Source organism: Nyctereutes procyonoides, unplaced genomic scaffold (assembly GCF_905146905.1).
Source record: "Nyctereutes procyonoides isolate TBG_1078 unplaced genomic scaffold, NYPRO_anot_genome, whole genome shotgun sequence".
NCBI classification, from domain to species: domain Eukaryota; kingdom Metazoa; phylum Chordata; class Mammalia; order Carnivora; family Canidae; genus Nyctereutes; species Nyctereutes procyonoides.
In genome coordinates, this window is record NW_026575051.1 from 5899757 (window position 1) to 5926146 (window position 26390).

The following is a 26390-nucleotide window of genomic DNA, read 5'->3' on the forward strand; positions in this document are numbered from 1 at the left end:
GAGGGGGCGGGGGCAGAGGGAGAAGACTTCCCACTGGATGAGGAGCTCAACATGGGGCTCGATCCCAGGACCCCAAGATCATGACATGAACCAAAAGCAGATGCTCAACCGACTGTGCCACCCAGGCACCCCTGGTACTTACTTTTTTTTAAAGTTAGACTTGTCCTTGAGTAGAAGTCCACTGGAGATGCACAAACCTAAAATGTGAAATCTTGAGGCTGAGCCCTGCAACACAACTTGAGATGGTTTATAGGTTAAAATGGCTATTTAAAACTTCACACAGTAGGGGTGCCTGGGTGGCTCAGTTGGTTAAGCGTCTGCCTTTGGCTCAGGTCATAATTCTAGGGTCCTGGGATCAAGCCCTACATTGGGCTCCCTGCTCAGTGGGGAGACTGCTTCTGCCTCTCTCTTTGCCCCTAACTTGTGTTCTTTCTCTCAAAAAAAAAAAAAAAAAAAATCTTTAAAGAACAACAACAACTCTATTTATAAATCAGACCACAGCAGCAATTTCAACCATCAGTGGCATTTTATTTGGAAGTTTCTATGTATTACATAGGTGTTAACTTCCTTTCTCTTACTGTTCACCACCCCCCCCCAAAAAAAGATCAGAAAGACTTAAAAAACTTAACATATAAAATCTCTCATCTATTTTCTCTAGTCTTAGGTTAAAAAAACTTAAGTGGTGCCTCTCCTTTATGACAATACTGCTTTTTAAGGAGAGTTCATAGTCTGTCCTTATGCTCACTACAGATTTCTACTCCTTTCTGGGGAAAAAATGGTCAATGCTTCTTCTTCCTTTTAATAAATTCCTTTCTCGATTATTACACATTATCATTCCCCACTTGACACCTTCTTAGAAACTTGATTGTTGGATGCATTTTTCATTTGGCAAAAATTCAATGTGGCTTTGCGTGGGATGTCTAAGTGTCAGAAACAGCAGTGTTGATGTTCTGGTTTTTAGAGGGAAAATATATATAGAGATGGATACGTTCCTTGGAAGAACAAATATAGGAGACTGAAATAGGGTGTGCAGAGAGTTAAGAAGGCTGATAGACACTACTTGGTTTTGAATTCTGTGGCCGTCAGCCACTGAAGACTGCAGTGTAGAATATAAATCTCTGCAGAAAAGAAGTTTGGTTAGGCACTATGAAATGACAGAGTCGGCTTCATTTTGTTCCAAGTGTATTAGAACAGACACACGCAAGGAGGAGCAGTATGCTCATTTGCAATGAGCGGTTCCCTGTGAATGATCATTTACGAGCATGTCTGCAAATGCTCTGTCAACCTAGGCACCACAGGAAGAGAAAAGAAGCATCCTCCTAAAATATACTTCCATCTCTAACTCACCTAAGACCCCAGGTCTCTTTAGCTCTGTGATTTGCAATGCCAAAATGAAGTTTAAGTACGTGTCTTCCTAGGTCATCTGGAAGCTAGTTCACTGGGGCCATCTCAGAAGATCTGGGTGTGCCCAAGACAGCAGCAAGCCTACCCAGAAGGGTATGCCTTAATGATCTTCACATCGTCCACAGGGCGGTCCTGAGAGTTGGTTTCCACCATTCCTACTCGATTCACCATTCCTATACCTTGGCACACGCGGCCGAAAATGGTGTGCTTGCCGTCAAGCCACTGGGTGGGGGCTAGGGTCACAAAAAACTGGCTGCCGTTGGTGTCTGGCCCTGCATTGGCCATGGCGAGGATTCCAGCCCCTGGTGGGAAAAAGAAATAAGGAGTATGAATAACTCCCGTTGCTCCAGCCTGGCACACATTACACTATCCTAGACTTTATTCTGGTCTCTGTCATCAACGATGTGACCTGAATACTCTTCCCCTGAGGCCAGGCTCTCTGCCTTTACACAAAGACCATCACTGCCCTACCCCAAAACTGCACCTTCCTAGTTTTCACCTACTCCCCAGCTTCTCTAACCATGATAATCCCCACTAACTGCTGGACCATGTTCCTTATGCCCCTCAAAATCCCAGCAAGGTATCTGGCTTCTTTGAGGAAGCTTTTGCTTTCCTATAGTTTATAACATCAACATTCAACAATTAGAGTCTAGAACACTCAGATCAGCTGTCTGAATTACTCAGGAGAGAGAGGCGTCACTTTCTCTAATCCACCAGGGCTCTCTGTGGCGCCACAGCTGGGCAGTTACGTGGCACCACGCCATGGTGTCAGACACACACCCTGAATCCCAGCCAAGAGTGAGCTTTTAAAATCCACTCCCCCTTCCCACCTAGAGCAGCCAAATTATATACTTACCCGTGAATTTCAAGTCTGGATGAAGTTCATCTTCGAACTGCTTACCATAGATAGATGCACCACCTCGACCTGCCAGATGAGAAGACAAGAAACGAGTCGGTCAGTTCCCTGCTCTACCTCACAGCAAGGATTATGGCTTAGGGTCAAAAGACCTCTTAGAGTACGGGAAAGGAAAAAGCAGCAAGCATGCCTAGCCCCTGCTAAACATATTCCAACTCCATAGTCCAGCAGCAGAACCAAGCAATGACACAGCACATTCAAACCACTGGTTTCATTCAGGTAAGAGGTTTCTTTTCAAAATGACACTAAGAGTGTTTTTGTCTTGGGTATTAAAGTAATACACGTTCGCTGTCAAATAATATGCAGAAGGCATAGAACATTATCAAAAGAACATTAAAGTCCCCTAGAATCTAACCATCTACAGATAACTACCATCTATAATTTGAGACATAAAGAGATTTCTAAATTTTTAACTTTTTAAAGGAGTATTTTAGACAGGAGTGCCCCCAAGCCTTAACCCTGTGCCCATCACAGACATTGCTAGTCAATCAGCATTCCTCCCTGCTGAGTTTTGATCTACATCCTACCAACTTAGAACTCTAGACAGCCATTTTTAATGAATCAGATTTGGCACAAGAATTAAAATCTATTTGCCGTCCTTGATCTCAATGAAGAAAAATAGCATTTATTTCGGTCAAAGATATCCAGCTTAAGGAGAAGAGAGACAGTGGAAAGTGGCAATGTGGCAGAAAGGAATATTACAGCAGGCAGAGTCCACTGAGAGGAGAGGTACAGCAGGCAGAGTCCACTGAGAGGAGAGGTAGTCTATCACAAGGATACTGTGAAGAAACATGGGATTAGGAATGATTTGCCAGCACCATAACCACCACGTGCTATTTATATTATGTCCACAAGAGTATGGTGCTGTTAACCCAGGTTTCTGTTCTTAGAGGAAAGTGATGTAATAAATATGGTTTTCCCAATGGAAAAAAAAAAAAGTTCTAAGAGGAGGCAACTCTCCTGATCAATTATTTACTAAAATAAATAGGACTTGTTGAACTACTTTGGTTTCTTCAAGTTGGCCATCTAAGACAAAATAGCCTGGAACCAAGTGAATGTTGTGTTTAACACCCTACTGTTTGCCTGGCAGCCAGAAATTAGCCCAGACTAGCTCACCTTCTCCAGCCTGCTATGAAAGTAGGGTGTTAAATTAAAGTACCACATCCTCCTTCCCCCTAGACCCTCCCCAGACCCCTGGGGCCAGCTGAAGTGTTCCCACAGTGAAATTCCTTGCATTACCTTTTAGGATGTTCCACAACAGAGAGCCTGTCAGAGCCCCTGGCTCTAAAAAAAGAAACTTCTTTTTTAAGATTTTATTTATTTGAGAGAGAACATGCATGTGAGAGAAAGCATGAGCAGGGGAGAGGGGCAGATGGAGAGGGAGAAGCAGCCTCCGCACTGAGCAGGGAGCCCCACACAGGGCTGAATCCCAGGACCCCGAGATCATGACCTGAACACAAGGCAGATGCTTAACCGACAGAGACACCCAGGTGCCCCTGGAAGAAAACACTTCTAAGGGGAGCCTGGCTGTTTCAGTTAGAAGAAAACACTTCTCATGCAAAAAGGAATGGGGGTGAATCCTAACTGACTAACGGAAGTCTCCCGTCTGACCCAGGCTACTTATGCTTCTGGAAAAGTACTCAACTACCAAATTTTGTAAAAATTCATTTCCCAAATTCCAGCCTGCCAATATACTTCCAAACAGCAATTATAAGACCAATATATTTTCTCTGACTAGCGAGTCAAGGTTCCCACCTGAGGCTAGGGACTGATGGGGTGGTAAGTGGGAGTGCTAGGGCTGAATAAAAGAGAAGGTCATGGGGGGAAACTGTGGTCAATCCTAAGGGACTGAGTGAGCAAGTGGAGGATGAAGTTCAGTAGTGGGCTGTCCATTGTGGGCTGAGCCTTGAAAGTGTGAACCCTGCAAATTTGGGGTTGCCAGGATGAAACCTCAGGGCCCCTGCCCTCTAGAAATGGAAAGCTGGGACACATGAGTGGTTCAGTTAGGCATCTGCCTTCAGCTCAGGTCATGATCCCAGGGTCCTGGGATTGGCCTGCACTGGTTTCCTGCTCAGTGTGGAGTCTGTTCCTCCCTCTCTCTCTGTCCCTCCCCGCAGTTCGCACTCTCTCTGAAAGAAATAAAATTCTGAAAAAAAGAAAGAAACTGAAAGCCATCACGTAAATGGCACTGCAAACAAGTGGGTTAAAGCATGGGCCAGTCAAGAGTCATAGATGAAGCTAGGAGTTTTAAGTCATCAGGAGATGAGAGGGAAGAGCATGGAGGGCTCCTCTGTACTTACTAGGCAGAGTTTGACCAGCCGCAACTAGTTCTGGGTCTCTACAGCACCATTTATACATAATATGTTATGGTTTCATAACCTAATTCAACCCAGTAGGGTTTGCAACAAAATGTCAGAAAAGACAAAAATAATTCCAATCAAAACATTCCTTTGGGCATGTGGAAGAGGGGAGAGATGGGAGGGGGACAAAGTGAGCAAAGAGTTTTCTGGTACAGAGCAGGCTACACAGATGTCAAGGATCACTTAACAAAGCTGACAATTTGGAAGCTTCGCACTCAGAACTTTGCAGAATGCCAGGTCCAGGGTACATACAATGGCGACAGGCACTGATCTGCTTTCTAAACTGCACCCTGAAAGTTCTTTTACTCTTCCATCCTTTGTTTTCAATGTTTATTCAATGTACTTAATATTTCAGACATATAAAAGAGAAAGAATATGACAAATTGCATCTTCAACTCAGGAAACAGTGCAGCATATCCAGCCTGAGACCCCCATGTATGCACCCCCTGCACTCCCTGCCCCCCTACCCCTAGCTTACAATGCAACAAAGAATCACAGCTTGCCTTTGGGGAACCACCATGCTGACCAGGAGTCTGTCACTTTAGTTTGTCACTTCCATGCATTTTTTCCTTTCTACACCTATGTATGTATCCCTTAAAAAACATGTATGGCTGCTGGCTGCCTGGGTGGCTCAGTGGTTGAGTGTTTGCCTTTGGCCCAGGGCATGATCCTGGAGTCCCAGATCGAGTCCCACGTCGGGCTCCCTGCATGGAGCCTGCTTCTCCCTCTGCCTGTGTCTCTGCCTCTCTCTCTCTCAATCTGTGTATGTGTGTGTCTCCCATGAATAAATAAATATAATATTTTTTAAAAAAAGAAAGAAAAAAAGAAAGAATACTCTGCATTCTTCGGCAATTAGCTTTTCTGTGTTCACCACTATAAGTGATATTTATCATCTGGTTCCATGCAGCTTTCTATGCTATTCATTCCACTACGGATTATAACACCAATCTTCTCTTTTCTCAAGCTGATGGATATTTAGCATCCATTCTATGTTTTTGCTGTTATAAACCATGCAAATAATAACCATTCTTGTACAATCTCCGAGACATAAGTGCAGGACCTCTCAGGGGCTACACATTATGGGGGATGGGCAGGGCTATGGTTTGAGTATTTCCTCATTACTAGATGTCCTCAACTTATCTTGCCAGAAGTGGCCCCAATGTGCACCCTCATCCACAGTGCTCACTCTTACTGCTCTAGGTCCTTTAGCCAGACTTTCTAACATTCATCGGCCTGAGAGGTGTCAGATCTCTTGTGTTTTAACCTGCATTTCCTTGAAGATGTGTGCAGAATTTCATGTTTACTGGCTATTTAGCTTTCCTCTTCTGGGAACAGCCACTTATCTACTGAGTGGTTTAACATTTACTTTTTTTTACATACATATATACACACTTGGCATATTATTAGGATTAGTATTCTGGATACTAATCCTTGGTCAGTAAATGCTTTTTGCGAATACTTTTTCTCAGTGGACTTTTCTTCACTCTTTGTTTAAACTCAATTAATTAACAAATAATGTATTATTAGTTCCAGAGGTAGAGTTTAATGATTCATCTGTTGAAAATAACACCCAGTGCTCATTACATCAAGTGCCCCCTTTTTTTCAGTCTATTATTTAATGGGGTCTTCTGATGCACAGAATGTTTTACAGTTGAAATTCCTTAATATTTTTTATGATTGGTGCTTCTGCTTTAAGATCTTTTCCTATCCCCAGGACTCCTCTGGTGTCCCTTCTTCCTGTTTACAATGTGGAAACCTCTCACAATAAACTGGAGTGGCAACTCAGACATGTAGCATGCTCTCACACAAAGATGGCCATACTTGGTGCTACTGATCCCCACTGCTCCCATGCCAGTCATATCCAGCCCCCAAACAGCCACAGGTGGGCCAGTGACCCATTAGTAGGCCTAAGTGAAAGCTCTGCCTGGGGGCACCAGACACCACAAGGCCACTGACCAACTGAAACCTTTCTTCTGGCAAGAGAGCATCTAACTGCAGGATAGCTATCCTCCCAGCATTTCTAACCCCTTCTTCATGGCCTGCATCAACTTCAGAGACAAGAAAGGCAGGTACCAACCAGTTCCTTTTGCAGCTAGGGGTGGTCAGGTGATCTAGTTCTGACTTCCTGATATAAACAGAACCCAGTTGGGGGGGGGCAGTTTCTAGAAAAGCTATAGCTTTCGTTTTTTTAAAAAAAATTTTTTTTTTTTTTAAATGATAGTCACACAGAGAGAGAGAGGCAGAGACACAGGCAGAGGGAGAAGCAGGCTCCATGCACCGGGAGCCTGACGTGGGACTCGATCCCGGGTCTCCAGAATCGCGCCCTGGGCCAAAGGCAGGCGCCAAACCGCTGTGCCACCCAGGGATCCCCAGCTATAGCTTTCCTGATAAAAAGGCTTAAGTATACTCCTTTTGTCTTTCACCATAGCTCTTTTTCTGTCTTCCTTCTTTGAAAGCAGAGGTGATGTCAGGAGCAGCAGCAGCCATCTTGCAACCATAAGGCAAGTTTGAGATCAAAAGCCAACACACTGGGCAGCCCTGGTGGCTCAGCGGTTTAGCGCCACCTTCAACCCAGGGCCTGATCCTGGGGACCCGGGATTGAGTCCCACATCGGGCTCCCTACATGGAGCCTGCTTCTTCCTCTGCCTTTCTCTCTGTGTCTCTCATGAATAAATAAATAAAATCTTTTTTTTTATTATTTTTTTAATTTATGATAGGCACACAGTGAGAGAGAGAGGCAGAGACACAGGCAGAGGGAGAAGCAGGCTCCATACACCCGGAGCCCGATGTGGGATTCGATCCCGGGTCTCCAGGATCGCGCCCTGGGCCAAAGGCAGGCGCTAAACCCCTGTGCCACCCAGGGATCCCCCAATAAATAAAATCTTAAAAAAAAAAAAAAAAGCCAACACACTGACAATGGAATGGAAAGACATAGCCCTGCCCCTGACTGCTCTGCTGGGCACCTGAACACCTTCAGACACTCTGTTAAGTGAGAAAAACAAAAGCTCTCTTCCTTTAAACCCCTGCTCTTGAATTTTGTTACTTGTAGCAAAAAACATCCCAAATTGATACAATTGCTTGTTAGTAACAGAGTCAGTGAAGCTGCTGCTAGATTGATTACCAGGGCAAAGGCCAGATACCAGACCTAAGGTAGGAAAGTATGCTACCTTTCTCTGAGAACTCAGCTTTGCAGTTCTTAGGTGTGTTCTCTTCCTGACCAGCCTCTGGGGCAGAGAGATCTGGGTTTTTGTTCCAACTCCATCACTTACCAGCAATGTAGCCTTAAGCAAAGTACTTGTCCTCTCTAAGCCCCTCAATTTCCTTGTCTGAAAAGAGGAATAGTAGTAGTAGTACTTCTATCTCACAGGCTTGTCATGAGATAGTTAAAGGGAGCTCATCATCATTGATAATACTGTGTTTGCTTCATGGTTTACACTACCCGTTTCCATGCACTGAGATAACCTGGGCGTTTTCCATGAGGAAAGTGTAGGTAGAGATTAATAGTTGAGCCTGGGGGCCAGCCTGCTTGGGTTTACTGCAATTCTTCTCTTGGCAAATCTGCACCACTGCACACACTCTGCTCATCACTCTGTGTTAACTTTGGCTTATTTCACTGACAAAATTTCATAGAGAACTTTCACATGCTCTCACCACCTAATCCACTTCCCTTTCTACATATCCACCTGTTTACCTTCCTTCTTCCCTTATTAATACATTGTATTAATATACTGTTCATATGACCTTCCCACTACCACATATCTAATCCCATTCACCTTTAAGGAACTTTGCAACTGCAATTCCTCCCTGTCCTGTATCAGTTTTTCTTTCTAGTGGATCATTCCTATCTGCATAAAAAAAAATGGTATTAATATTTCCTGTCTTGGGGGACCTGGGTGTCTTAGTGATTGAGCTTCTGCCTTTGGCTCAGGTCATGATCCTGGGATCCTGGGATAGAGTCCCATATCAGGTTCCCCACGGGAAGCCTGCTTCTCCCTCTGCCTATGTTTCTGCTTCTCTCTGTCTCTCATGAATAAATGGGTGGAATCCTAAAAAAAATAATAAAAATAAAAATAAAGTAAAATAAAAATGTCCAGTCTTAAAAAATAAACCAAAAACTCTATCTGCAAGTATCCCCCTACGTTTCTGCATCCCCTCACAGAAAAACTCCTCAAAAATGCTGTCAACACTTCATATCTTGGCTTCCTCTCCTGCCTCTGAACGTTCACTCTCCATTTAGATTTTTGCCCTCATCACTCCAATGACCTGGCTCTTGTCAAAGTTATCAGTGACCACACATCATTAAATCCAATGGTCAATCCTTGAGCCTAGCATTGCCTGCTCCAGGAGCAGCATCTAACAGCTGATGTCACCCCTCTTGAAATCCCACCTTACTGGTGGCTCCTCCTTTTCTCTATTGGCTCCTTCTTCTCTGCCCCCTCTCCTTTCACAGGTTAGACCTACACTGATGTCTGAAGACCTCCCCTTCCAACTCTTGCTTCCTTGCCCCTTTAACTTTCACAGGTGTTATTCGAATCAATCTCCTAAATGTCTAACTCTGTCTTGCCACCTGTTTCCCAGAGGACCAGAACCAACAGAACCAATATCACCCTAATCCAAATACAAAAAGCTCTGGCTCTGACAACCGTGCAAGCTTCCAACTGGTCTCCTTGTTTCCAGCCTTGTCTCCTCCTTTCCACACCAGCTGATTTTTCCACATGGAAGCCAGGAGGATCCTTTTAAAACAAGCATCATGGCAGTCCTCTGCTCAAAATCCTCCAGTGGTATTTTATCATGCTTAGGACAAAATCCAAAGTCTTCATCATAACTTATGAGACTCTACGACCCGGTGCTCTGCTACCCTCCAAAGTTATCTCCTAACACTTTTGCCCTCATGCACCTTTTCTCCTCACTCACCTGCTCCAGACACACTAGTCTGTGCTATTTCTTGCCAAGCACACTCTGGTCTAAGGCCTGTGATTGCTATTCCCTCTGGAATGTCCTTCCCTCAGACACTCTCAGGCTCACTACTTTATTTAGAGGTCTGCTCAAATGCCACCTTATCAGAGAGGTCTTCCCTAATCACACAATCCAAAATAGCACCTCCCTCACTCTCTATCCATCCCAGTGGTTCTCAACTGGGGGTGATTTTGCCCCTTAGGATCATTGGGCAATGTGTGGAGACATTGGTAGTTGTCACATTGAGGAGTTCTACTGGCATCCAGCACAGCAAGGTCAGGGAAACAGCTATACATCCTACAATGTCCAGCTAGCTAGCCCTCTACAACAAAGAATTATCCAGCCCAAAATGTCAATAGTGCCAAGGTTGAACATTTTGGCTTATAGAGTATTTTTTCCATATCATTTGCTATGGCCTCATAGTATATTACCTACTAGCTCTTAGAACAAAGCCTGGAATGTGGCAGGAGTCCAAAAGACATTTGTTAAATAAGTTAACCACCAAAATAAATAATAAATGACATTTTTAAATGCTATTTTGTGTCAAGCCTGTAGTCACCATTTTACAAACATCAGCTCATTTACTGCTCACAACTCCATGAGGTGCATACAACCAAACCACACTGTGCATTTATAGGTAAGAAGGCTCAGGGAGCTTACAGAACTTGCCTACATTTAGTAAGTGTTCATGTGAAGCTAAGGTTCAACCCCAAGCCCACCAGGCTCTACAACCCAGGCTGCTCACCCCATGCTACATGACCTTGCCATATACTACCACTGAATTAAACTTCCTCACATATTTTTCTTATCCCAGACTCAAGAAACTCTGGAGCCCAGAATGGTTCCAGAAGAGGTTAGATCAAACCTGAATTCCTGTCTGGGAGTCTCCATAAACTGGTCTGATCTTATGCATCGTGCTATCTCTAACAACTCTGTGCACTCTGTCCCCAGTTGCTCCTTAACTGTCCCCTAACTATGCAGTTCAGGGATCACATCATACACATTTGTCCTGGACACAGAGAGGTAGCTAGATTATGTCACAGAGACGGTCAGGCACGTGAGACACAACATGTGGGGTGCTGGGCTCTCCTTCACACTTGACGTGTCTCTGTCATTTGTGCCTCTGCTCTGTACTCTTTCTTCTTCCTAAATCTATAATGCCCTTCTCTGTTCCCCCAAGAGTTAAAATCCTATCTTTCCCTCAAGGCCCACTCAAAATATGCCTCCATCCCATGCTAATCCCACTTCACTGTCATATTATGAATTCTTCCAATCTCTCTTATATGTGATCCAAAGCGTACCACTGTAAACGTGCACATTACGTCATCATTACTCTCTAGTTGTTTCTTAAAAGAACTATCTTGAAAAAAAAAAAAAAAAAAACTATCTTATCTTCCTGACAGAGAAGGAACACTGCAAGGAAAAGAAAATGCCTTGGCTTCTAACACCTAAGTCTCTCCACCTAAGACTTAGAATAGCACAGGATACCCAGCAGATTCTTGCCAAATATTCATCAAATGAATAAAATTAACGATGAGCTTGCTGTTCAACACGTTAAATTTCAGGTGTTCCTGGGGCTACCAAGAGGAGACACGAAGTCAGAGGGAGGGTGATGCACAGCATAATCAGCATGCAATTAATCACTACAATCACACCAGCTGGTGAGCACTGAGAGGCTAAGTGCAGAGCATGAAGAGCAAAAGGAAGGGCTTCACAGGATGTCATGTCTTCTAGGAAGGAGAAAGGGAAGAAGTTAGTAGAAAAAGATAAAAATATATTTAGACAGCTAAAGAAAAAGCCAGCATACAGTCATTAAAAGAAGAGAAATTTAAATGAGGAAAGAAGTTTAAAATCCAGCAGGAAGTCAAAGGAATTCAAATCGAAAAAACACCTGGCAAAGGTGTCTAAGAAAAACCATGGAAAGAATGGTTGCACAGTAGCCAGACTGAGGGCCAGTCGGGGACAAAAATAGTACACTGGCTTGCTGATGAGCCCAGGATGCCTCATGCTGCTCATCTGAGATATTTAGGAAAAAAAAAAAAAAAAAAAACGTTACTAATCAGCTAGCAGTTCACATTAGTGACCCAGGAGAGTCCAACTCTTCTTTGCCTTCTACCACAGACCTGCTAGCTTAATCATTCATTATACTTGAGGCTGGGTGCAATTTACTTGAAAATCCTTTTTGAGTGATTCAGTCTCATTAAAACTGCATCATGGAAATGTGACATTATGAAGGACTGCAAACCAATTATAGAAATATAGGGAAGCTCCGACATAAGCAATTCACATTGGAGTCACTCCCAATTCTTGTACACTCATCATGGACTCTCTCAGCTCACTAGTGTTATAATTAAAATTTTATCTCATAACAAGAAAGAGGAAGAAGACAGGAAAGAAGTACATCAAAGTGTTTACAGGACACTTTCAGATAAAGAAGTGGAGTGAAGGTATGCCTGGGTGGCTCAGCTAGTTAAGTGTCTGACCCTTGATTTCAGCTCAGGTCATGATCCCACGGTGGTGGGATTGAGCCCTGTGGGCTCTGTGTTCAGTGTGGGGTCTGCTTCTCTCCCTCTCCTTCTGCCCCCCTCCATGAGCATGCTCTCTCTCCCTCCTAAAATAAATAAATTAAAAAAAAAAAAAAAAGAAGTGGAATGAACAGGATTAGACTCTGCCTGTACTCTCTAGAAGTAGTAATCAGGAAAGAAAGAGTATAAACCAGAGGATTCTTACAAATACCCTCCAATTCCAAGAAACCAAAGGGTGGGTGGGTGGATGGGCCAGCAGTCCTGAAAAAGATCAAAAGAAGCCCCTAAAGGCAGAAGCCTGTGCATATCACAGGCACTCAGGAGGAATGCAGCAGGCCACCAGTGCCCATCAGCACCTGGCATCTTGTGGGGAACACGGGGCCCTGATGGATTTCAGGACAAGCTACCCCAAAATGTAGCTCTTTGATACATTGAACATTTCAAGTTGAAGGAATCTGAGAAACGTCAGGTACAAGAATGACATTCTGACTTTCCCCTGAAGTAGGTCCTAAGACCTTCATGTGAGAGGTGCTGTCCCTATACCTGGAGGAAAAGAATATCCCATCTCCAAGACAGAAGGACCCCAAGAAAAAAAAAAAAAAAGAAGGACCCCAAGAGGAATCTGCAATCGGGATCTTCATTTCTTTCTTTCTTTCTTTATTTTTTTTTTATTTATAATAGTCAGAGAGAGAGAGAGAGAGAGGCAGAGACACAGGCAGAGGGAGAAGCAGGCTCCATGCACCGGGAGCCCGACGTGGGATTCGATCCCGGGTCTCCAGGATCGCGCCCTGGGCCAAAGGCAGGTGCCAAACCGCTGCGCCACCCAGGGATCCCTTGGGATCTTCATTTCTTTTATCAAGGCCTGGTGTCATCCACACCTACAGCAAACATATTTGCATGTTTTTCCCTCATTAATCTGTCTTGTTATAGAGACCCAGCTATGAATGACAAAGGGTAGGAGGATCTTTCTCCTCCAGTACAGCTATTCTCAGGAGCCAACCCAGAGCCTGGAGTGGGGGAGATGGATATCACTGATTGGTGCAGGTGACCCACGGACACAACTTTAATGGAGGCTGGAAAACAGAACAGAGCTGAGCCCTCCCATAAGGTGCACTCAGGATTAGCTCTCCTACCCCACCTCTTTGGGCTAGAATAAGATGGAAACAAAGTAATCTAGCATCTGGAATGAAGATAACTGGTCCCACAAAGGTGGGAATAATGACAAAGAGAATCTACTTATGCTGTATCTGAGCAAATAAAAGGTACAGACAGCATCAGTGCCGACATCAAGTATGGAAAAGATGAAAAGAAGTGGCACAGAAACTATGCAGACATATTACAACAAATGGAGAAAAAGAAAGAAAAGGTGTAAGAAAAAAAAAAAAAAACACACCTCAGGAACTCAGTCTGGGAGAAAACAAGCCAGTCCAAGAAGGGCTGATCCGCAGCTGTCTTAAGCTATAGATGCTTCAACAGAAATAAGAATCCAATAAAACAAGAGCTCAAAAACAGGATAATATATCAACAGAATAAGGTGAAAAGATTGAAGAGCTAAGGAAACAGATTGAGTCTGATAACACCAATACAGAGCTAATAAACCAGTTAGAGCAGTAAAGAACAGAATAGACATGACTAAAAGTTGAATAAGGCACAGAGTAAAGGTCTGACATTATCTCAGTGGACGCAGAAAAAAAATAGGAAAACATCATCTCACACACTTAAAAGAAATGTAATAGATATGGAAGGCAGAGGTCATGAAACAAAGAAAAACTGGCTTCCTGAAATATAAAATCAGAGCAAGTAACAGAGAAAATATTCAAAAATACAAATCAAAACATTTTCAGGACGCCAAGGTGGCTCAGCAGTAGAGCGTCTGTTTTTGGCTCAGGGCGTGATCCCAGGTCTGGGGATTGAGTCCCCATCTGGCTCCCTGTGAGGAGCTTGCTTCTCCCTTTGCCTGTGTCTCTGCCTTTCTGTGTCTCTCATGAATAAATAAATAAAATCTTTAAAAAGCAAACAAACACATTTTCCCTGAGCTGAAGGAAGGAGTAAATCTGGCCTTAGTGTTCTCCAGAGCCACACTTCAAACCAGAAAGCAACAGAGCCGAACTGCCTAAAAAGATCTGAGGGAATGAGTGTGTCCAAGAACAGTAGACCCAGTCATGGTCTTTTCCAAATTCTCAAACATGACTGAGCTACAAAATATAACACCCTCCAGCCCTTGCACAAACCACTCAGCAGGAAATTCTGCCTTCTAGCATTTGTGAACAGAAAAGTCTAGTGGTGCGCACCAAACCCTCTGAGATGCAGAACCCATACTGTAGCTGAGGGAATCAAGCACGGTGTGGAAAATGTGCTCTGACGAGGGAAAATACAACTAATGACAAAAACTGAGAGCCAGGTTGGGGGGGGGGGCAGCACGAGATGAAGGGGGGTATAGGTGTGAGGTAATAGAAGATATAAGGATATAACTATATATATCTACATATAATCTGTCCCCAGTTCCTGGTACTGAGCTCCTAAAACTCCTGTAATTTCCTAGATGATAACAACACTAGGAGCATCTCGTTCTAATTTTTGGTCTCTGACCTGTCCCTGAAACAGGAGCTTCTAAAACCCTTTTAAATTCTTAAATGATAAAAGCACCAGGAGCATCTTGTTCTAGAGGTAGGTGGGTTCCTGGATGGCTCCTAGATGGGGACTGTCACCAGAAGACCAAGCCATGATTAAAATATTTTATTTATTTATTCATGAGAGACACAGAGAGAAAGGCAGAGACACAGGCAGAGAGAGAAGCAGGCTCCCCACGGGGAACCTGATGCAGGATTCAATCCCAGGACCCCGGGATCATGCCCTGTGCCAAAGGCAGACACTCCACCACTGAGCCACCCAGGCGTCCCTACCATATCCTTTAATAAACTGGTAAATGTACTTCCATGAGTTCTGTGAGCTGCTTTGGCAAATTAATTGAACCCAAGTGGGTTACTGGAACATCTGATAACCTAGGCTTGCAAATGAAGTAGGGCGAGGGGGGCAGGGGGCAATCTTATGGGACTGGGCCTTAACGTGTGGGGTCTGATGACATCTCTGTTTAGATGATGTTGGAACTGAGTTAAATAGTAAGACACCCACTTGTCACAGAGATTTGTAGTGTGTGTGTGTGTGTGTGTGTGTGTGTGTACACACACACACACAAAAAAACTAAATATATTTTTTTAGTTTTAAAAACAACAGCATGCACGACATAGCCTATTCTCTTACAGTTATTTCCATTTAGCTAGTTATCCATCCATCCATCCATCCATCCTTTTGACTAGATATCTAAAAAAAAAAAAATGTCTAGAATAATGGCCACCAACAGTTAACATCAATCATTTCTAAGAACTGGGAATATTGTGGGAATAATAATAACTAATAGTGGTTAGAAATCTTTAGGAAGCATACTTAAGAGTGTTCTTTTTTTGTAGTTTCCTGTATATACTGTATTTTTTTAAAGATTTTTATTTATCTTGAGAGAAGGGGGCAGAGAATGTGTTCACGAGCAAGAGGAGGGACAAAAGGAGAGAGAGAACCTCAAGCAGACTCCATGTGGAGCCCATAGCCCAACTCGGGGCTCAATCTCATGACGCCGAGATCATGACCTGAGCTGAAATCAAAGACTCGGACGCTCAACCAACTGAGCCACCCAGGTGCCCCCATACTGTACTTTCACATGTGTCCCTATACATTAAAAAAAAAGGAATGCCTCTGGTCATAAAGGATAAACAGAGAACAACTGAGAATGACAAAGAGGAACAGGACTAAGAAAAGACTGCCACAAAGAATATCAAACTTATTTAAAGGCAAAAAAGCAGGAGCAGGAATCAGCAGGAAGAAAATGCAGGCTTAAAAGGGGCCTTGAAACTAATGCTGGCATCCACCAATTTCACTAATAAGTTTCATCTAAATGATAGTAACTCCAAGATTTGTACTTCCATCCCAGGTCTGTCCATGAATTCCACATTCAGTATCCCTTTACTTATTCAACATCTCTAATTGAAGATCTGGCAAGTATTTCAAATGCAACATATCCAAAACCAACAACAAAAATTTCCCCCCCTCCACACATGCTCCTCTCTCGGCCTTATTTTACTGAATTCAGCTAAGGTCGGCTTAACTATACCTGTCCCTGTTGGGTCACCTCCCTGGATCATGAAGTCTTTGATGATCCTGTGGAATTTGGTGCCATTGTAGTAACCTCGACGTGCCAACTCAGCAAAATTCTTACAGGTCTTCGGAGCATGCTTCCAGTATAACTCCAGCACAATGATCCCCATGCTGCATGGGGAGAGGACAGTAGAGCTCCAGTCAAGATTAAGGTCACAGCAGGAAAGAATATTATGGGACGCATCCGGGACTCTTTATTTTCGAGCTTATATAGTTCATAAAATTGTAATACACACCAGATTTCATGCTTGGCAAAGGAAAACATCACATTCACAATGTAAGTAACATAAACACACATATTTTGAGTAAAACATACCGGAGCTTCCAATACTGCTTTTAAACAAAGTAATTGAGCAACCCGGGTGGCTCAGTGGTTTAGCGCCGCCTTCTGCCCAGGGCGTGATCCTGGAGACCCGGGATCGGCTCCCTGCATGGAGCCTGCTTCTCCCTCTGCCTGTGTCTCTGTCTCTCTTTCTCTCTCTCTCTCTCTGTGTCTCTCATGAATAAATAAATAAAATCTTAAAAAAATAAAAAACAAGGTAATTTTGGACAACTAAAAATCTGAACTTTATATTTATTATTTTAAAAATATTTATTATTTTTTATTCGAGAGAGAGAGAGAGAGAGAGAGAGAGACAGAGACACAGGCAGAGGGAGAAGCAGGCTCCATGCAGGGAGCCCGACGTGGGACTCGATCCGGAGTCTCCAGGATCACACTCTAGGCAGAAGGTGGCGCTAAACCGCTGGGCCATCCAGGCGGCCCAACTTTTATATATTTTTTAAAAATTCACTGATCATGGGAAACCAATATAATCAGCCCTTAAACTAGGAAAAAAATTGCACTTAATTTTTTTTTTAAGAGGACATTAACATATCAGGAATTTGTACTTATTTATACATGCATGAGTTTCTGTGTGGGAGTAGAAACTGGGTAAATGGGAAACAGGAAGGCTTTCAACAAGAATCTTATTTTTTCTTTTAAAGATTTTATTTATTGATTCACGAGACAGACAGAGAGAGAGAGAGAGAGAGAGAGAAGCAATGGCGCAGGCAGAGGGAGAAGCAAGCTCCATGCAGGGAGCCCGACATGGGACTCAATCCTGGGACTCTGGGATCACGCCCCAAGTCAAAGGCAGGTGCTCAACCGATGAGCCACCCAGGCATCCCAATGAGAATCTTATTTTAAACTTTTGTATTTTTGAACCATGGAAATATAAACATTTTAATGGGGAAAAAAAGTACAGTTTGTGTGTATTTAGGAGGGGGGTGCAATAAGTGAAAAACCTAACTACTTCTAATCTCTATACCTACCAAACAGGACGAGCACTTCTTCCCCTGAAGTATGGCTAAGGAAAAGGAAAAAGGAAAAGACTTAGACAGGTGCCTTCCCTTACATTCAATCACTCACCTAGATTTTAAGCTCCAAAAATGTGAAAAATGAGGCAACTCTGTATAGCCTGGATACCCAGTGCCAAGCACAGTGTAAGCACTCTATAAATATATATATAGTGTGTGCTAGAACATAGCTTTCCAAAAAGCTCTTCTACCAGCAAATCATCCTTCGTACTACTAACATTCTACGGGGATTAACACCTACTCTGTGTAAGGCATGGTTCTAGGTGCTTTTCCCCTCGTGGAGCTTGTATTTTGGTGCATGTTTTTTAAATACAGGGAATAACTTTTTGGAATGGCATTCAGGAAATACCCATAAAATTTTCAAATCTGCATATCTGTTGACAGCAATTTCAACTTCAAAGTATTCTACAGCAAAACTTACAAATGTGGATACAGTATGTGCAAGGATATTTATTCCAGTATTTATCCTAACAAAAATCGAGAGGCAATTTAAATGCCCCTCATATAAAAAAAAAAAGTGCCCCTCAAAGAGGAAATGATTAAAATATGAAAAAATATCAATACTATTGGAAGCCACATGAGCAAGTGAAAGAAAAGCAAATTACAGGGGGGAAAAAAAAAACATGTACAGCATAATCATACAATCCTGTTTTTAAGAAACAGAACATAAAAAACACTTGTTTATCTGTTCACAGACAAGGATGTAAGTCATCCAACAAACTATTAACTGTTTTTACAGGAAGAGGTGGCTTTCATTTAGTCTATACACTTCCATGCTGCTTAGATTTAGATTTCATTTTATTTTGTAACTTAAAAAAATGTTAACAGATGAATTCAGAAATTACTTTTAAGCAGAGGCCTGAAGAAGTAGAATTTTGTAATATAAGACACAGAAGATGACCAAAGAGCAAAAGCAGCGTCTGAGAACTGCTCTGGGAGAAAAACACACGGCCAAGAGCATTGCGGAGACAGAAAACCATGGACTGGACCTTGGCTTCTGATGTGGGAATGGCAAAAGACGCAGCCGGAGAGCTAGCTAGGCAGAAGGCCTAGATGAGAAAAACCATCTTGAATGTCAGACTGTGACGTTTTCATTTGATACTGTTGTAGCAGTAAGAAGTTGCTAACGGTTACTGTCCTATTTGGAAAGACCATCTGGACTTTTTCCCAAGAGGCAATGGAATGAATGGGGCTAAAGGACAGAGCACACGTGAGGCAGGCCGCCCAGGCTCCAAATGAGGATCCCCTACAGGCTAGATAGATGGGTTTGGTCAAATCATTTAATCTGTAAACGCTGCCATTTCCCCCGCTAAGACTGGAGAGAAGGTGTATTAATACCTATGTGATTTGAGTTGCTAAGTGGGTCAAACTCAATAACACGCTCTACACGTCAGGGGCACGGCACTAGCTGGTGGGTGCTCAAGGATACCACTCTCTGATAGCGGGGAATGTGCATCTTCCGTGCCTTCCCAGTAATCCTATTTTATGCAACTCAACTACCTACAGCGTTCGTATTACAGACCTGCCCTCCTCACTACACTGCAAGGTCCTAAGTGCAAGGCGGTGCGCGCCTTCTGCACCTCCAGCCCGATTCCAGCCCGACGCCGCCGGCTCGTAGACTCGACACACGCTCGCTGAGGGAACGGAGGCATGAACCTGAGGTCTCGGGGCGAGCGGGTGCGGGGCTCGGACGCGGGCGGCGGCGCTCCCCACTCAACCCTCAGGCGGCCCCCCGTGCCGCCGCTGCGGGCTTCTCCCCCAGGAGGCCGGGCCCCTGCGCGGAGCGCGCCGGGAGCCCAGAACCGCGGCACAGCTTGGACTCCGCGTCGCCTCCGCCAGCCCAGCCCCAGAGGCCCGAGCCCTCTCACCTGGTCTCCAAGTACACGTTGGGCGGCTGCCAGGAGTCTGGGGGGATCGCCGCCATAGCGCAGCAGGCGGAATCCCGCAGCAAGGCTACTTCCGGTGTCAGTTCGTGGGGACCCGCCGCCGCGGCGCACACTTCCGGCTTTCGTCGTTCAACCTCCGCGATGCCAAGATCCGCCGGGCTGAGACAAGGAAGGAGGAGGACCCTCCTTCCACCGCCGAGAAGCTGGGATGCGAGGCGAGAACAAGCTAGCTGCAAGGGCGGAGAGAAGGGCAAGCTCCATTGTCGGGGTCCCCGGCAGGGAGAGACCGCGACGCCCTCCGGACGCTCTGATTGGCTCATTTAGGCGTGGAAGGCGGGAACAACCAGCAAAGCTGCACTCTGATTGGAGTTTACATCCTAACTATCAATTAGAAGAATTTCTTAGTCCCACAAAAGGGCAAGGACCTGAAAGGAAATGCAAGTGGTTAGTGCCAGTCCCTGACCTTTGTAAGGCTCTGTACCGTTTACGTAGCTCAACACTTTATTCTTTTTTTTAATTTTTATTTATTTATGATAGGCACATAGTGAGAGAGAGAGAGAGAGGCAGAGACACAGGCAGAGGGAGAAGCAGGCTCATGCACCGGGAGCCCGACGTGGGATTCGATCCCAGGTCTCCAGGATCGCGCCCTGGGCCAAAGGCAGGCGCCAAACCGCTGCGCCACCCAGGGATCCCTAAACAAAATCTTTTAAAAAAATTATAAGAATAAAGTGTTGAGGGATCCCTGGGTGGCGCAGCGGTTTGGCGCCTGCCTTTGGCCCAGGGCGCGATCCTGGAGACCTGGGATCGAATCCCACGTCGGGCTCCCGGTGCATGAGCCTGCTTCTCCCTCTGCCTGTGTCTCTGCCTCTCTCTCTCTCTCTCACTATGTGCCTATCATAAATAAATATATATATTTTATTTATTTATTCACAAGAGACACAGAGAGGAAGAGACATAGGCAGAAGGAGAAGCAGGCTCCATGCAGGGAGCCCATGTGGGATTCGATCCTGGATCCCAGGATCACGCCCTGAGCGAAAGGCAGACGCTCAACCCCTGAGCCACTCAGGCATCCCACTACACTTTATTCTTATCCACTCCACAAAGCAGTCCTGTGCAGTAGGTATTATTGTTTCCATTTTTCAGTTGTGAAAACAGACCCAGCAGTGAAGTGACTTGTTCATTTGTCCAAAGCAGTACAGCCAGCTCGATTCTCCAGACTCCCAAGAGAGAAGAGTCTGGAGAGAGAAGAAGGGGAAGGGCCAGGAAGAAAATAAGAATGAAAGAGAGAGGAGAATGAAGAACAAAGAGATGAGGGTTAAAGCAAGGCTCAGAGTGGCTGGCTGGGATAGATGGGATAGAAGTCTGTCAGGAGGGGTTTGTTCAGGGTGAAAGAGAAGCAAAGTAGAGGCCCTGAAAGGTTTGGAGGGAGGATGAGAAGGAAATGGGGTAAGTAAACATATGTTATAGATGCTTTGCACACTGATTCATAAGCATGGCTAAATGAATTCTTACTTTATGTCAGGCATGGAGCTAAGCACTATTATATAACTTTCACATTGTTAAAATCAAACACAGTTGGAGACCAGACTTGAAAATTTCCTAAGCAGGGAGCACCTGCCTTTGGTTAAGCATCTGCCTTTGGCTCAGGTGGTGATCCTGGAGTCCTGGGATGGAGCCCTGGATCAGGCTCCCCTCAGGGAGTTGGCTTCTCCCTCTGCCTATGTCTCTGCCTCTCTCTGTCCCCCATAAAGATAGATAGATAGATGATAGATAGATAGATAGATAGATAGATAGATAGATAGATAGATAGATAGATAGAATCTTAAAAAAAAAAAGAAATTTCCTGAGCAGGCAAACCAGTTTAATCCTATCAGCAAATCTGAATTTAGCTTGTTCTGTAAAATAAGCAAAACTTAACTTGGGCCGTTTCTTATTAATGCCTCTGAAAACCAAAAATGAAACTTAAAAGTGTTCTCAAGATGGATACGAAGTAACTACTTTTACCCCATCCCTATCACTAGGAAAACTAACATCATAACCGATTTGAAGAGTAAAAAGCCACTGCCTCCTCACCATATGAACTGCTTCGTGACAATATACCTCTGAATTTAACATTCCGTGTTCAGTTGGAGTGCTTCCAGTTTGCAAACTATTTTTTGCCCATGAACTTTTACTAATTGCTATGTCGGTGATGCAGCGGTTTTGCTTCTGCTATTTCTGAACCTTTGGCAACGCTTCATCTTCAAAACCCCACGACATAGATATTAGTATTCTCTTTTTACTTTAAGGAGACTGAACCTTCCAAAGATTAAGTAACTTACCACAGCTGTGAGCCTCTGTGCCTAACCATGGCTTAATTCTAGATTCCTTAGTTATCAGGTAGGGATAAGGGTATACAATGTTGTGAAGATAAAATTAGACAGTGAGCAAGCTGGGCCTCCTCCTCCATCTCTGTGCCCTTCTCTCAGAGTACTGAGAACAGGGTGTTCAGGTTTTGTTGAATGAAAAATGGGCAGAAAGTGACATTTTACACTGACGAGTGCTGTGCTAAGTTAAGGTGTAATACATTTTACACCTTTTGCAGTCTCATGCTCATGTCCTCTTTGTGACCCTTGAGCTGGTCAGGAAAGTGGTCATCATTGGTCCATTCTGTGTTTGTTTTTTAAAGATTTTATTTATTCATGAGAGACACAGAGACATAGGCAGAGGTTAGAAGCAGGCTCCCTGTGGGGAGCCCGATGCAGGACTAGATCCCAGGATGCCAACCTGAGCCAAAGGCAGATGCTCAACCACTGAGCCACCTAGTTGTCCCAATTCTATGCTTTGTTATTTGAATTGCCTTTCTCTGGACCTTATGTAGTTCCTTACTATATATTTGGGGAGGCTTAGGGCACAGTGAGGATGCATTCGGATTTTACACAAGAAAAAGTCAGTGTCTTGCTGTCTCATCCCAAAGTCCTTCCCCAAGAGACTCGATGTTTGTTGGCCTTTTGTCCCCGAGAGAACATTGGGTGACTACAGGGAGGAACTGACAAAGATTTCTTTTTCAACTTATAACTAATAGTCCACATTAATCAGAGTAGTTTGTATTTACTTCATCTATTCTGTAAGTTTAATGTGTCTTCTGAATGTAATTGTACCTTATTTTTGGGGCTGGGGGACTGAAGATCATCCTCTTGCTCTCTGCTCCCTGTGATACATCATCAAGACCTGTCAATTCTTTTTTTTCCCCAAGATACCCAAATTGTATCCTTTCCTTCCTATTTCCACTGCTGTTTCAGACCTTTAACACCAGGATTATTTTAGAAGCTCTCTTGTGGAGTTCCCTGCCCTTTGGCTTTTCCCCACTAATCCATCCTATGCACAGATAGCAACCAAAGCTTTCCTCAAGAGATATAGTATGTTGCTTGTTGTATGTCACTTCTTTGCCAAGAAATGTTAAATGGTTTCCTTTTGCCTATTAAAGTCCCAGACTGGGATCCCTGGGTGGCGCAGCGGTTTAGCGCCTGCCTTTGGCCCAGGGCGCGATCCTGGAGACCCGGGATCGAGTCCCACGTCGGGCTCTCGGTGCATGGAGCCTGCTTCTCCCTCTGCCTGTGTCTCTGCCTCTCTCTCTCTCACTGTGTGCCTATCATAAATAAATAAAAAAAAAAATAAAAAATAAAGTCCCAGACTGGGATCCCTGGGTGGCTTAGCGGTTTAGAGCTTGCCTTTGGCCCAGGGCATGACCCTGGAGTCCCAGGATGGAGTCCCCCATTGGGCTCCCTGCATGGAGCCTGCTTCTCTCTCTGCCTGTGTCTCTGCCCCCCCCCCCCACCGTGTCTCTCATGAATAAATAAATACAATCTTAAAAAAAAAAAAAAAAGTCGCAGACACCTGGCCTGGGCTTGAAGGCCGTTCACCATTGGCTCAATGACTTCTCGAGCCTGATTTCCTGCTATTTCATCCAAGTCTTATTTTTTAAAGATGTTATTTATTTGAGAGAGAGAGAGAGAGAACAAGAGAGATCACAAGCAGCGGGGAGGGGTAGAGGGAGAAGCAGACTCCCCACTAAGTAGAGATCCCAAAGTGGGACTTGATCCCAGGACCCTGGGATCATGACCTGAGCCAAAGGCAGATGCTTAACGAACTCAGCCACCCAGGCACCCCAGAGTACCGTTTTTTAAGTAAAAATTTAAATTTTGAATATATCCAGAAAGGTGGACAGATCCCATGACAATTCAATTATTATAAAATAAAAACCCACCTGTGTAACTACCATTAAATCAAGAAAAAAATGTTTCCAACTCCAGAGTTCTCCCTACCAATCAGACCCTTTTCCCCACAAAAGTAACCACTTTTATGACTTCTTAATTGTTCTTCTGTTTTTGAAATTTACGTAAATGAAATCATATAGTACTTTTTGTGCGTCTGGCTTCTTTTGCTTAACATTATGTTTGTATGTAAGGTATATCCATGGTATTGTATTCAGTGGCCGTGTAGTATTCTGTTGCATGAATATACCTCAAGGACTTTCTTTTCTTTTTTCTTTTTAAAGGAGGCTCCATGCCAGCATGGAGCTCAATGCAGGGCCTGAATTCATGATCCTGAGATCAACACCTGGGCTGAGATCAAGAGTTAGATAGTCAATGGACTGAGCCACTCAGACACCCCTATACAATCTATTCTTAATGGGCACTTGGAATTTTTCCAGATTGTGTCTATGACAAATAGTGCTGCTATGAATATTTTGTATCTCGGTGCACTTGTATGTGAATTTTTTGGAGTATATTCGTAGAAGTAGAATTGCTAGGCCTGGTATGAGATTAGGTTATATGTATATTATAATTTCATAGTTAACCAGACTGTTTTTCCTAAATGGCTATAGCAGTTTACATTTCCTACCAGCTCTGTGTGAGTTGCTGTTACTCCACTTCCTCGTCCACACTTACTTAGTGTCACTAGTCTTTTCCATTGAAGCAATTTTGGAACCTGTATAAGATCTCAGTAGTCCTTTCCCAAACAACTAATCATTAGTGAAGTTGAACACTCTTTTACATGTGTTTGCCATTTAGGTATGCTCTTTTGTGGTATTATCTTTGTGTTCAAATCCTCTGCCCATTCTTCTATTTGGCTGTTTAGTCCGTCTTTTTCTTATTGGTAGAGTTCTTTATGTATCCTGGACACAAGCTCTTTGTTGGTTTCTCTCAATCTGTAGGTTGTCTGGTTGTCTTCTTGGTTCTCTTAATTGTGTCTTTTAGTGATCAGAGGTGGTAGCTAATTTTAATGTGGTTCACTGTATCAATCTTATCTTTTACAGAATGTCTCAATTCTGACTAGCCACATTTAGGTATTTAGTAATCACTTGCATGGCAATGGCATTGGACAAGAGCTGCTCTAAAGTTGTATTACTTTATTTTTCTCATGTAGAGCTATAATGCACATAGAATTTATTTTGGTATATGGTGTGAAGTTGGAGTCAAGTTTCATTTTTTCCTATAAGGATATACAACTGACCCAAAACCCTTTATTTATCAGAACTATTTATTGAAAGTATTATCCTTTCCTCACTCCTCTGTTGCACCTCTTTGTCATAAAGCAAGTGTCTATATATGTGTGGTTCTCATTTTGGTCTCTCTGTTCTGCTTAATTAGTTTGCTTATCCCTGCATCAGTATCACACTGCCTTTGTAGTTAGCTTTGTTGGTCTAAACCCCATAGCATTTTGATGGCTGATCTCTAGTAAAAAGCAGTTATGATCATGGCACTAAAGACAGGGCAAAATAAGGAGCCTGGGTTCAAATCATGACCCCACCACTCTTTGTGTAATCCTGAGCAAGTTAACCTTTCCATAAACCTGTTTGGCTGGTATGAGATAAATGTTGTGGGGTATGAAGGAAGAATTTCCTCGGCACTTTCAAGATTCTTCCAGCTGGACAAAGCATCAAATTGACCTGCGACAGATTAATAGGAGAAAATCAAATTTAGGTTCATACATACAGGGAACACACACACACACACACACTCACAATTCCAAAGACAGCCAACAGGAGGCTTATCTGAGACAACCTGAGCTAGCAGAGGGGCAGGGTCTGGGCATACAAAGAAGAGAAAGGCCCCCTTCTGTTAGCAGAAGGTGAGAGATGTTTGGAAAGCAAAGGTGGCCCTGTAAATTTCTTAGGTAAACAGGAATCTGTGTTAATAGCTCTCTTGCTGGTACAGGCAGGCAGTTGAAGGGGAGGTAGAGGTTTTCCTACAACTGCTGGGTTTGGATTGCTTTTAGTTCAAAATAATCCCCATGCTAAAGTGCCCCATCTTGGGGTGGTCTGCCCTCGGCCCTACAGGGACTATGTATACAAGGTTGTTGAATTGGTTTCACGAATATGAAGGGCTTGGTGATATCTGGCACAGAGTAAGCCTCAATAAATACTCACGAGTAGGCGGTGTGTTCTTTTGAGTTTGCTGCCGTTAGACTAAGAGCTTCCAGAGGCTTTAAGGGCCTGCCCTCCACTACCCGTCCCTCCCGCGCCCACCCCTTGATGCCTATCTTCGGGCCCGGCAGGTAGTGCGGGGCGCAGCACAAGCTTGTTGAGCGCATCCGCGCGGCTGCGACGCCCGTCGCACAACGCGAAGAGGACAGACCCTGCCGGGCAGGGACTGACCCGCCCCGCCAGAAGAGTCTGACGCCAGGGGGAGCCAGAACTCGTGCCCTCCAGGTCTCGCGGGAGTTCGCCCGGCAGCCGTCGCGGGTTCTGCTGCTGACGGCAGCGCGGGGCACGAAGAAAGACCTACCCGAGGGCGTG

The 26390-nt window shown here is 44.1% G+C and overlaps 1 protein-coding gene across 1 annotated transcript; it reads right to left on the minus strand.

Moving 5' to 3' along the window:
• Positions 1-503: 503 nt before the first annotated feature.
• PPIL1 (peptidylprolyl isomerase like 1) lies at positions 504-19892 on the minus strand. Its single transcript, XM_055330232.1, has 4 exons — positions 19592-19892; positions 16324-16478; positions 2261-2329; positions 504-1706 (listed from the first exon to the last, which is right to left on the minus strand). The coding sequence occupies exons 1-4, from the start codon at positions 19645-19647 to the stop codon at positions 1486-1488; spliced, it is 501 nt and encodes a 166-aa protein (XP_055186207.1). The 5' UTR covers positions 19648-19892; the 3' UTR covers positions 504-1485.
• Positions 19893-26390: the final 6498 nt, after the last annotated feature.